Here is a 14,333-nt window from a genome sequence, read left to right on the forward strand (position 1 = left end):
ATAGGTTTATGAATAGATAAATTTGTTCACTCTTTGATAATAATGCAGATAACATAATGTTTCTGTAAAATGACATTGCTTTGCCTTGAATTACTCTACTCGCATTTAAAACTGTCTGTAAATATTTTCACATTCAAATGTTTAATTTTAAACATCTTATTAGAACTACAGAAACCTTTTGTGTGTGAAGGTGTGGGCTTCAGGAAGCTGTCAATTATTGCAATGTATTTATTAGTATTATATTACTTATAGTTGCTCGGTGATGAGATATTTAGTTCCCAGTTATAGTATCTTGACAAGCCTATATTTTATGTCATTTTATTATAAATCTTGAGGCATACATTTGATATCTTCTGAGGAAATTCAAAATCAGTAATGAAGTTAGATCATTATTTGAAAATATTGGGTTATTTAGAGCATAATAGGATACTTTTTGAGTCAAGACTATGTAACTTGCTTATAAAGAAGGTTAGAATCTTTATTTTGGGGAGGAGAAACTGGATTTCTTGAATGCTTTGTAGCTTTATATATCAATCTTAACAGATATCTGCTTTCATTTTGAACAAAACAAATATATCTGTATCAGATCATAATTGAGGCTTACAAACAAATATGAAAAAAATTTAAAGTTCCACCATGGTGACAAAATACACTTAAATGGGAAAAAAATGAAAAATAAATAATTACAGATTTTTTTTCCCTGTCCTAAATGAGGGTAAGGAATTCCCATGCTTATATATTTAAATGAATTTCTGCCGGATTTTCAATACAAGAGGCAGCTCTTACATTACTGTGTTTTGTAGCTGATTTGGACAAATGTATGACTTTACATATATTCACAAATGATACTGTTTTCCAGCGAAGACATTCTTGCAAAATAATTTTTTAATATTTTACAGGCAGTTTCACTCTATTGAAAACTTACCCTTCTTATCTTCCTTATTTACTTTGATTCTGTTGGAAACTCTAGCAACCAAAAGGCAGTTTTGGATGCCAGTCAACCAGCATTTGTTCTCTGGTAATTTCGTTTTCAAAGAATTTTTATCTGCTACCTTTTATTATTCTTAACCTATCCTATAATCCAATTAGCACTATTGCAAAAAAATTTCAATGCACTATATTTCTTAAATAAATTGTATTGTGTATAGTTAAGAGATACAACAAGCGTGTTCAACCCGCAGCCCACATGCGGCCCAGGACGGCTTTGAATGCAGCCGAATACAAATTTGTAAACTTTCTTAAACATTATGAGTTTTTTTTTTTTTTTTTTTGCGATTTTTCTTTTTTTAGCTCATCAGCTATCATTAGTGTTGGTGTATTTTATGTGTGGCCCAAGACAATTCTTCTTCGTCCAATATGGCCAGGGAAGCCAAAAGATTGGACACCCCTAGTATATAACATGATGTTATGGAATATGCATGATTTTAAAAAGTTACTATAGTGAAGCAAATTAAAATATCCATCATCTAGATTTTTCTTTTGGAAACAAATATTATTTTCCCCACTTTCGTTGTTTTTCAATCCACATCCAAAATTAGATATAATTAATCAAAGAGCCATGCACGTGTTGCCTTTCTAGTTTTCTGCCACTCCATTCTGCCATGTCGTTATAATGATTTAACTTTGAAAATGTTCAGTTTGACATTTGGAATAGCATTTATATTTGAATAAATCAACATATGCGTATTAATGTTTCTAAAGATGCTTAGCGTGTTATTTTCTCTCAGTGACATTTGTTGCTAATGCTAACTTTTATCATCAAAGTTGTTTTTATCTAACATTTATGTGGCTGTTTTAATACTTGACCTAAACTACTGACATCAGCAGGGATTTGTAAACTCTTCTAAAAATGCTTTAACTAAATGTAATACTCAATTTTTTGGTGGTGTTTTTGTTTTCGTAGAAATGGGGTCTCACTATGTTGCCAAGGCTGGTCTCAAACTCCTGGCCTCAAGTGATGCTGCTGACTCTACCTCCCAAAGTGCTGGGATTACAAGTGTGAGCCACCACACCCAGCCTCAAATTTTCTTATAATGAATATAATTTTTCCTCTTCATTTTCCCCCTTTCAAATCATTTTATCTACCCTCAGTAGTCCAATACATATGTATTCTTTAAAAGTTTTGCTCTCTGCTATTTATATTTCTGAGTTTTTTCTATCTGTATATTGTTATTACCAAATTTATACATGATTTTAAAATTCTGGTAAGTGATCTAAAACTTTAAGAATGAACGACAAACTTAAAGTTGTTGTTTGACTATGATATACTTTTAATAAGTACTATTAAGAAATCTTGGAATGAAGGCACTTTCTTCAGGGCCAAGTATCAAACTTGAAGCATTTAATTTTTAGTTGAACATCATTGTTAATATTTATAGGGTGGTAAAGCACAGAAGAAAAATCTGTAGCTCATCTATCTACAGGTAGGCTACATGAAGATAGACGAAAAAGTTAAAACTGAATAAATATCAAGAATATGTATTAAAAGATATTTCAGCACATATCTTAGTTTCTGTATAGCATACTGTTGATAAAATATTTTTGGCAAGTAAAATCTTGGACGTTCTCCACAATATTCCTAAGAAAACAAGTACGCTATACTGATATAATATTATTACATTGAACTTGTAGAAGCACTATATGCTAGCAAAAGTCATTTTTCTCATCTCCCATTTGAATCGTCATTAATTTATGCCAACACATTTTAAATTTCTCTAATAATATTTAAGAATTTAAAAGCTAAACTTATAGAGCAATTAGTTCACTCTTTTTAATTCAATCAATTAGACAACACATCATGACAGCCTACAATATGCTAGGCATACTGTATTAAGCAGTTGGAATATAAAGGTTAAAAAGCAAGTAAACACAACGTTTTTTAAGACTTGTCACAGTATCTGCAAATGACCTTAAGGCACAAGTCTATCATTGCCCTGGAATAAATGCACCACCTATTGACAGTTACTCTTTTTTTTTTTTTTTTGAGGCGGAGTCTCGCTCTGTCACCGGGACTGGAGTGCAGTGGCCGGATCTCAGCTCACTGCAAGCTCCGCCTCCTGGGTTTCGGCCATTCTCCTGCCTCAGCCTCCCGAGTAGCTGGGACTACAGGCGCCCGCCACCTCGCCAGGCTAGTTTTTGTATTTTTAGTAGAAACGGGGTTTCACCGTGATAGCCAGGATGGTCTCCATCTCCTGACCTCGTGATCCGCCCGTCTCGGCCTCCCAAAGTGCTGGGATTACAGGCTTGAGCCACCGCGCCCGGCCGACAGTTACTCTTAAAAGAAAGAAACAATGCTACGTTACACACCTGCTGGATCCTGTAAAACATTTTACATATTATTTTGGTTTATCTTACAACAAACTTGACCCTTTGATATAGGTATAACCTTTCCAATTTTCATAGATGAACTGACTACAACTAGGACTATTGGTCTCATTCTAGCACCAGTATTTTCAAAAGATCATACTTTAATAAATAGGCCATTTTCTCCAACAGTAAATATCACCACTATTTCAACCAGTTCATTATATAGAAGTTATCTGTTTTATGAAAATCAATTACGAATGTTTAATTACAGATCAATATTCCTCTATCATCGGTGTACTTCTGTGCCATCTCCTACTACTGTTCAATATTTAATGTTCAGGAATGCATTAAATATTCATTTTAGGTGAAACAAGGTACACATTGGTAGGAATATATGAAAATAGTCATGAATGCATTTCAAAGTGATTTGGGGTTATCTGCAATTTTGGATTACTGCGAATAATCAAGAGTTGATTGTAGTAAATTATAGTAGTAGAATACTTAATGATATGTCTCTAGAAATGCAGTCAAAAAGTAGTTGTGTACATGGAATAACTACTTCTACATTTTTCTTACTTATACATATTTGCAATTTTGCTACAGCAGTGGCTAATTTTTACCTAAGAAAAACATTTTAGGGCACCCTACCCACTAGCTTAAACCACCAAGGAACTTCTTAACCCTTTCTACTCACCCCCAACATTAGAAATTCCCTCTTGTGCATTTTAATGAATGTGAGAAAACAACTCTCTTGGTTGCCAACAACAGAACCCAGCTGCCACTACTATTTAATGTTGTCAAAATGCAGAATCCAAGGCAGAGTGGAACTTCCCAACCTCAGAAAGGCAGGAACCAGGAAAGCTAAGTTTATTCAACTTCAGTGACGTTTCTTCGTCATGGGTTCAGTGAAGTTTCTCATCATGTGTTCAATAACGAAAAGAATTCTATAGTTATTCTAGCTTGCCCTTGTTTCTGGGACAATTGGCCAGCCCCATCTTACGTCACTGGTAGATTATAGTTAGATCTGGTTATAGGAGAATCAGTGTGAGCTGAAAGCTATCCTAATGTGTGCCCCTATGTCAAAGGAGCAATTTTAGTAGTTCAGTTCCCAATGATATGTGAGCAGAGCTGCAGTAGGTACACCTTATGTTAAATGGCTTAGCAATTCCTTTGTGGATATCAATCAACTGACGTTACTAAATACTGACTATGCATCCAGCACTCCTTTGTTTCATTGTGTTTTGTTTTGTTTTTTGAGGGAAATGTAAACTACATTTTTCAGGAAATTGCAGCCCACTTGAGGATGTATATGGACGCACATTCAATAAGTAGAGGAGGGGACCAAATGGCATAAAATTAAGTGCTAAATGCTGGTTAGAATCAAATAATTTAAAAATTGTTTTATTTAAGATGTCTAATTTCCTTACTGTGTAATACCTTTAAAATATTGAAATGCCAGTCTTATATTCCTTGGACAGTTTTTATCTGTTGGAAATATAAGGCAAAATTGAGAAATATATAGTCATACTCGAAGATTATAAAACATCTTGCAGACACTCTCTAATGAAGAATTTTCTAAAGAGTTTGGTTTCCTCAATTGATATAGCATATTGCTCCTGAAATTCTGAAATTTTACTAATTTTTTTAAACACTTAAAAGCATTCATACATATTGATCTTATATCAGGACAAAAAAATTTCAACCACTTTCCTGTAGCAGAAATAATTATTTGCAAACCATTAACAAAATCAGAGAAATAAAAAAAAAAAAACCCCACCACATCTCCAATCTATTTAAAAATTTTAATGTTATATTAAATGATATATTAAAGCATAATAGACAAATTATAAACTATTTAAAATGAAAGACATTGAGATCCTCACATATCTAAAACTGTGAAATATGACCAATGCAGGAAAACGAAGTAATTAGAAGGAATGAGCAAGTGTAAAATCAAAAATTAGTGAAATAGAATCACTAATATTTGATCTGAAAATCAAAAGCTGGTGTTTTTAAAAGATTGATCAAATAAACAAGCTTGCCTAAAATAAATAGGAGATGTTATTTACATATGGAAGAGATTTTTAATATGACAAGACTATATGTAAATTTTTACCAATAAATATAAAACAAATATAATAATTTTCTGGTAATTAGAAAAACTGAATAAGAAGAAGATCGGAATATAGCATAAAATAATTTTAAATGATAGTCAAGTGTCTACTACCAACATGGTCCATTTCAATTAAGTTTTCAAAGAACAGATAATTCCCATGTTGTGTCAGTTATTCCAGAACATTAATAAGTGGAAAGTTTTGCAATCCAGTCTCTAAATACAGTATAACCCAAATATCGCGAGATTGAAAAAAGAAAACTGTAAGCCGAGATAATTTGTAAGTATATGTTTAAAAAATTTTAGCCTGAAGTATTATCACATTGAATTCAAAATTACAATAAAAATTCTAATATATTATGAACCAGTGTTAACAGGAAAGGTTTATCTTAGGAATGCAAAGAGAGTTCTGCCTAAGTATATACTTTATTGAGGAGAAAAATGTAAAATTCACTTTGCAACAGATAAATTGTTTTATAACATCCAGAATTCATTTCACATTTTAAAAACAAAATACAGACAAACAAAACTACAATGTAAGAAGAAAAACTCCTCAACTAGACATCTGCCAAAAACCTAAGTCAGACATAATTATATTTAACCATAACACAATTAGAAGGTGTTCAATTAAAAAAGAAAAGAAAATGTTTCTGCTTTTACCATTACTCTGCATTATTGTGCTAAAAAGCATTGCAATAAGACAAAAAAAAAAAAAAAAGAATTTTTTTTTGTTCCCACAGTAAAATATTATAGATGCAGTTATACAGGTCTTATATACTTTTTTTGATATATTTAGGTATTATAAGGTCTCTGTTACTATAGTGACTAAAATATTTAAAATGTAATTGTAACTGGTCATTGCTAGTATACAGGAAAACCACTGATAATTTTATGTGGACTATGTAACTGACTTCTCTGATTAGTTCTAAATTTTTTTTAAGTTAATTCTCTCGGAGTTTTTTTTTTTTTTTTTTTTTTTTTTGTTGAGACGGAGTCTCGCTCTGTCACCCAGGCTGGAGTGCAGTGGCCGGATCTCAGCTCACTGCAAGCTCCGCCTCCCGGGTTTACGCCATTCTCCTGCCTCAGCCTCCCGAGTAGCTGGGACTACAGGCGCCCGCCACCTCGCCCGGCTAATTTTTTGTATTTTTTAGTAGAGACGGGGTTTTACCGTGTTCGCCAGGATGGTCTGGATCTCCTGAGCTCGTGATCCGCCCGTCTCGGCCTCCCAAAGTGCTGGGATTACAGGCTTGAGCCACCTTGCCCGGCCAATTCTCTCGGAGTTTCTAAGTAAACATTTCCAACTAGCAGAGAGAAAATGATGATTTCTTTCATTCAACCTTTAAGAGAGACATTTTCTACATATATTTAAAAAACTGTTATTTTTAAGTTTTGTAAGATAATTAAGTTATGCTTTACAAAGAATGTTTTTCTATACTTTGTGATTTGACCAAAGTAGAATAAGATTTTCTCCAATGAGTTTTTAAAAAGTAGTAGATTAAAACTTCAGATGAATCAAGGCAACTTAGAAATAAGAATAAACATGTATGAGTTTTTATGACTATAAACTCTTTTATCATTATTCCTATTTTACAGAAGTGGTATAACTCAGTTCAGGGATTCACACATAACTCATTCTGGTACTCTATTTTGTAAATTTTGAACTGGAATGCACTCAGAGTTGATAACTATTCAGGGATTGATTTATTCTAATTAAATGCTAAAAGGGACTGAAGAGGGCTGGGCACAGTGGCTCACGACTGTAATCCTAGCACTTTGGGAGGCCAAACCGGAAGGATCACTTGAGACCAGGAGTTCGAGACCAGCCTGGCCAACACAGTGAAACCCTGTTTCTACTGAAAATACAAAAATTAGCCAAGTGTGGTGCCTTGTGCCTGTAGTCCCAGCTACTCGGGAGGCTGAGATGGAAGAATTGCTTGAACCCCAGAGGTGGAGATCATGCCACTGCACTCCAGCCTGGGCAACAGAGCAAGACTCTAACTCAAAAAAATAAAAAATAAAAAAAAAGACTGAAGAACAAACCAGAATATTCACGTATTAAATAAACAGAAGTCTGCCCTTTCCAAGAACAAATTTATTTATGTTTGCCCCTACAGAGCTTGAGAATCCACATTAGTAATCAGAAGATTGCAACATCAAAGTAGAGATATGAAAATATTAAGGACCCTTTCAGCCAGAATATGATGACTATGTGTACCCAGGTAGAACTCATTTTTAAAAGGACCAACAGAATAAAGTTCGCTGGGTTCAGTGTCTATTTCCTTTGGAAAGTAATTGTCAAATGCTGACCAAATGTAGTATTCAAACTTTTCTTTTTTCAGAGCCTTCCTTTAATTCAAGTAAAATACTTTCAGCTTTGCTAATGCCGTAGTTTAGGCAATAAGATTTTTTGAGAGCTTTTCAAACTTTAGGTTTTTAGGCCCTGCAATTCTTGATTTATCCTGGCAAAATATCCTTCTGCAGATAATAAATCATGTTCTAAATGTGGTTTTAATTTGTTTATTTTTGTTTATTTTGAGAGGATTATCCTGGAAACACCTCCACAGTCTGATAAATGTGAGTGTATATATTTGTGAGTGTGACAGACAGAGTGAGGAAGTCAAACAGAAATGGAAAGAGAGAAAGGATGTAAATGACTTAGATTACTTCTAGCAGAACCATTCATATCTATTTTTTGATATTATTTTGTTTCTCAATCTATAGCTTCAGCCCTCTAGCCAGTAGAACAAGAGCTTTACCACTGTCTTAATTAAATCATCCCCCAAAAAAGAAAAGATTTGAATAATAGAGTATTATTATTGTTATTATTATTATTACATATTAATAGCACTTGCACCTATTCCTCTTATTTTCAACTGGGTATGACTTAAAGACAGGAAGTTACCTTTATACATCAAAACTTCTAAAAGAATCTCCTGGACTTTATTAAACAAATTCTATTCCCAGGCTTGAACCATAATACTGTATATTCCATGCAAGATTGGGTGATTTATTTGCCTCCTATATTACTTAATATCTGCCTATATGACATAAAATCAATAGAAAATAAAAATAAAGGCAGCATGCATGGATTTGTTAACCTTAATAGAAATAATTTTACCTTTGAAATGTGTATTTAAAGATTTGGTGTTGAGAATTTTTTTCCAATTGAGGAACTAGTTGTTCATATAAACATAGTCTAATGATTAGCCAACAAATCATTACTATGTGGTCCATAAGCTGTGTTAAAGGTACTTCTAGTGTATAGATCGTTGAGAACATAAAGTGTGGAAAAAAACTACTTTGGCTCAGTCTAATCCAGAGACGTATATACTCTGGACATATTTACTTAAATGGGGTGTAGTGGAAAAAGCAAAATTTAGATGGAAGCCAAGTTGTGTGACTTGCTTTGCTAATTTGCTTATTCTTTCTGGACTAATTTGATCATAGAAAATGGAAATAAAAATATTACCAGTTCTTATTTCATAAGACTATTATGAGGATTAGATTTTACATGTGTATGAAAACACCTTGTAAATTGTAAAGCTCTACATGAATCATTGTTATTATGATTGTTGTTATGTCTTTAGATATATATGTCTAGAGAATAACAAAATATAATTTTAATCATATATTTAATCCAATTAATTTAAAATTAAAAATAAAACAAAGAGGTGACACCTTTTAGAATTCCCAATAGGCCCGAAGACTTTAGGAGAAAGCAAACCAGCTAAAAGATGACCACTGTGCTGGTCTATTGAATCTATTCCCATAAACGGAAATGGTAAACCCAAGAGAGGGAGATGAGGAGGGGTGACGATGATTCACAGCAGAAGGGAAAACACCTGCATTTCTGACATTAAAAAAACATCGAATTGAAATGCTAGGTAGAACTTTGGTGATTACGTAAGCTACACCTAACAAAGTGCTCTAGAACCTTATACATATGAGATTCAATGAGTTCCTGTAGAATGAATGAGTCTTCTAGAGGAGTGTATCAAAACCTAAAAGGTAATTTGACAGGGTACATAATAGAAGCAGAATCAAGATAGCATCCAAGACAGGAGAACTCTAACCTAGATTTCTCTCCATGCTGTCTTCTATTGATACAGGTCCTGTTATCTCTGACTGTAGAAGGATATACCATAGGGTCTGAACACCTGAGCCTACTTCTTTTCACTAAGTTATAATTTTCAGACTGAATGCTAACAGGTTCCAGACTCTAGCAAGAGGATCCCTTTTAGTTACTATGAAAAGCTGACACCTCTAAAAGTTGACACCTATAGAGATAAAACTAACTTCAGTATTTCTGCTAAATGAAAGGTTCAGTGTGACAATATGATTCCCAGAAAAGCCTTGATTCTCAGCATCTTGGAAGGATCAGTACCTAAATGTAAGTGCCAGGGTCTTCCCGTGGGAAAAGAATCATAAGTAAAAGTCAGTATCTCTAGAGAACAGTATATGCCTGCCCTGTTTGACAGTGCTCTATGTTCACACTATCTGGTTCTGAACTATTATTTTGTTTAATTTGGATACAAATATATCAAACAGGAATTGTATATATGTTTTATTTTAGAAAATGATACAACTAAAAATGTGTTAAATTTTGTTGCTTCTCAATGATTTTTTCCCACAACTGGTGCTATTTTCTGTGCTCATCCAAGAAGAGGTCATGCCACAAGCTGTTTCACTTTCAGCCAGCAAGCATTAGTGCACAAGATGGCCAGTGCTCTCAGCCAATGAGCATCCACTGCACTATTCACGGTTCAGTTGCTTTGCAACCCATGGGACTATGCCTTTGGAGGTTCATTTTATGCCATTTATTTACTCCCTGATACCATCTCTTAATCCACAAAAATGTGCAAGTAATAGTTCTGGATCTGCCACAAAAAAATTTTTAATCATATTTTTAGATATTAATAAGTACTTAGAACGAATTAATAATACATTTTATGAAAACTTATGAAGTATAACTATAGCAGTACTTAGCATGAAATTTGTAAGCTTAAATTATATATTTGAAAGAATGTGCTGATATTGAGTTAAGCATGAAACATAAGAAGTTAGAAGACAACATAACTAACAAAAAAGAAAGTAGAAAGAAGAAAGAAAATTTATAGTAAGAACAGATATCAAATATAATAGATTTAAAAAATAGGAAAAAGCCAAAAATGTCTTCGAACCTCTGGAAAGCTCGATCGTGAAACAAAGAAATTACAAAAATAAATAATATTAAGAATGAGAAGAGGAATTTTATTACAGATTCAGCAAAGATGAGAAATAGAACTTTATGAACAATGGGATGTGTTCCCTAGCTAAGTTGAAGATTTACCTGTCATACAGCTAGCAGTGCCATCATGGTACAAACTCCAGAAAAGCATGCCAGCATACCCTATCTAAATATATTCAAAATTCAGCCTGCCAGCATGAAGAAAACATCTCAATTGGCTCTGTGGCAAAGTGTGGTCTCTACCTGGTGACAGCACCTTTGAATTGGAGTTGATGCATCAGCAGAAAGGCAACTGGCCAAAATTCTGGGACGATAGTGTCCTACCTATGCATAACATAGATAAAAGCTAACTTAGTTTCCCACGAGCTTAAAAACACCAGGAGGAGAGAGGTCTGCTGTGTACTGTGAAGAATTCTTGTGACTGCTTCTTCCTGGACCCTCTTCCTCATCATGTCAGCAAGCTGCAAGACATAAGACAAGGCAGCAGCACTCACCAAGTGGTGAGTGATTCAGGCTGAAGAACCCTTTAAGTACACTTGCTACTGTTGGATTTTTATTCCAAGGATTTAGCTGCAGGTACACTTTTGTATGTAACAACAAAAATGCTAAAAGCTGCCTGCAAAAGGTGTCCTTTATTCCCTATAACGTTACTGAATAGGAAATTACTATTTAGCTATCTTTTGGGGAAGCAACAAGGATAAGATGTGTAATTATCCTGGGGCCATTCTAAGAGTAAACTTTTGAACCATATCTTCTCTCTTTTGGGATGAGACTAAATGCTTTTTTTCATTGCTTTAAAGTTCTTGTCTCAGTCGTCATTTCACATTGTGAAACAGCACTCAAAATGCACCATAACTCTTATGTTGTAGAAATTCTGTGAGAAGTAGCATATTCTCCTCTTGTATACAAGATTGAAAAATCCAAATGTTCTAGAAATTCCTGCCAGAAACAATATCTTTTTTTCTAATAGCTCACAAGTATTTTTTCTCTACAACATGTGTTTTAAGCCACCTAATTATAAACGCCTTGATATGAGCAAGCTCCTACATTTAACCCCTAACAGCTCATTGTCACCACCGATGATTTATAGACTTTATTTCCTTGTATTTTATGCTAGGTTGATAAATATTTGTTTACTTTCTAATCTTAAAATCACCTAGAGATAAATATAAGTTGCAGCTTTTTGGTATTGTCTTTTTTTACTTAAAATGTTGCTGCTGTTAACTCATTTTTTTCTTTGTACTTTATGTTTAATACACAGTTTTATTATTTGGGGTATAAATGGCAAATTCAGTTCTTTAGCTAGACACAGAATAACCATATAGCATATAAAGTTCTGACAAGGAAGGTCATAAAGTTTAAAAATGATCCTTAAGATAAGACCTTTTTCTGAAAAGTAGCTTAAGAGAAATGATTTTCATAGTTTTAAATCTTAAAGCATCACCAGCAAATACACGAAGTTTGACACATTCTCCATATGTGTACATTTTCATACCTTGTCTTGTTAGTTGGGAAGTTTTCCTAAATAACAATGGTTTTCAGGCAAACAATAGATGAAATTCTGATGGGAATATGATAGACAAAATTTAAACATCAAATGAATGATTCAACTAGTGACTTTGAAACTCATTTTTCATCTCTGAAAATCTCTAGGTTTCTTAGGAGAATGGTGGAAATTAACTTGAGGGCCTGTTGACCTAGCTTGACCTATGGCTTTTGTTTACACAAATGCATTTTTTTCCAGATACCCTATTAACATATCATTTCAAAGTTATTGAAAAATAACACCATACAAAAACAGTGTAGGCTTGGTTTGTCCCCACGACCAGCATATTGTGGACAATCTCTTACACAGACAGGTCAAATGAACTGTCCTGTTCTGAGATAGTGGGCAACAGAGATCATGTAACAAACCCTGACTGCCTAGATCATCCAGAAAGCCCTGGCAAGTTCACTTCCATTTAGTGAAGTGAGATAATTTGGCAATTCATGCAAGAGACTGAGAACCAAGCCTCAAGCCCTGCCTCTGATTCTGCAGGTGTGGTAAGTCTTTCATGCCTTTCTGTGTCTCCAGTGCTTCTTCATGGGCAGATTATTTGTAAATCTACTTCACAATCACTATGTAAGTAGTATATGTTTAAAAACAAACTATAATACTTAGGGGAGGGGTCAATTCTCCCTTACAGGAAAAAATTCATCATTTTACTTCCTAAATTTGACTCAATTTCAGGTTTTACTACTGGGGAAACACTGAAGTACAGCACAAAGTAATTGACGTCAGGATGAAAGATTTCAAACTTTAAAAAGCCATTAATTTATTTCTCCTTTCACCCACAGGTCTACCCACGGATAGCGCCGGCATTTTGGCACTACCTGCGGGTAGAAGTGAGTAGCTGGTACTTGAATTCTCCCACCTTTGCTCCTTGCACTCTGCTGGTGTGGTCTGATCTGATGTGCCCGTTTTGCTCAAGATGCAGCTGCCATTCTATGTAAACATATTTTCACACCACCACCATTTCTTAGAGTTGGGTCAGGAATCTAAATCACCGAAAATACAAGTGCAGTGTATATAAGACTAATCATCTTTCTTAATAAATTTCCAAATAGGACCATATCATATGCATCATTGTGATAAACAACTAAATGCCAAATTATGGAAAACCATGCTGACACTACTTTGTAATCAATACTTTGAGTATTCAGAGCATAATTCCTCAATTAAACTTTGGAATGTTTCTAGAAAAAGGTAGAATAACTCCGTTTCATTTCCTTTCTCCTTTTTTCCTGTCCCCCAGGAACATGAGCAGCTGACCTACTCTTCCACCAGGTCCAAGGCCCCCAGTGTCATCATCACAGGTCTGAAGCCAGCCACCAAGTATGTATTTCACATCCGAGTGAGAACTGCAACAGGATACAGTGGCTACAGTCAGAAATTTGAATTTGAAACAGGAGATGAAAGTAAGTTTCACGCAAGGATATACAGTAAGATGTGAATTTAGTATCATTCCAATTTGACCTGATATTTAAAAACCAGGTGTCCCATGTTTTTAATAGTTCATTTAAATGAGAGTTTGTTCACGTAAATACTCACATAGTCATTTCAGTTAGTACTTTGTGTTATCATTAAATGCTTTCATGAAATGCCTTACTCTACCACCGTGGTAATATGGCCAAACTGTGGCCCTTTATGCTATTACACAGAGTCTTTATGGATGCCTAATAGTTCACCAGTCCTGGCATCATGATATGATCTTAATGAAAACTTGCAAGAGGATAAAGCCATGAACAAATGATTTTAGCAATTCAGAATTGTGCAGCTTTGGCCTTTTATCTCAGGTCAATAAAAACAGTGGTCAGGAGATGAACAGCACTGACATGTACATTGTAAGTTTAAGTACGGATACATGGGCTTCATCAGAAACCCACATTAATTCCAGAGCCTCAGCATGCTGAAAACCAAAATGGGAGGTGAAGGGAGTGGGATGTTCCAATGTCATGTAACATCAGCTTTGAGGTCTTTTATTCATTCTAAACCCAACTTTACCAATGAACTCTTTTTGGCCTTCAGAAATCCATCTTACTGCTCTCTTTGTGAGAATAGTAGGGATTGCTTTTGCCAGACATCTTTATGAAAAAGTGTCCAAATATATAAGAAAAATCTGTTTCCATCATTGTTAAAATACTGTA

General features: G+C 34.3%; 1 protein-coding gene across 1 annotated transcript in view; it reads left to right on the forward strand.

Moving 5' to 3' along the window:
• Positions 1-14,333, forward strand: part of EPHA6 (EPH receptor A6) — a 952,571-nt gene that overhangs the window by 625,327 nt on the left and 312,911 nt on the right. Inside the window, exon 7 of the mRNA XM_011927614.1 lies at positions 13,442-13,604. Within this exon, the coding sequence (XP_011783004.1) occupies positions 13,442-13,604 (163 nt within the window). The remainder of the gene's footprint in view (positions 1-13,441; positions 13,605-14,333) is intronic.

This window comes from Colobus angolensis, unplaced genomic scaffold (assembly GCF_000951035.1).
Source record: "Colobus angolensis palliatus isolate OR3802 unplaced genomic scaffold, Cang.pa_1.0 Scaffold73, whole genome shotgun sequence".
Lineage (NCBI taxonomy): Eukaryota > Metazoa > Chordata > Mammalia > Primates > Cercopithecidae > Colobus > Colobus angolensis.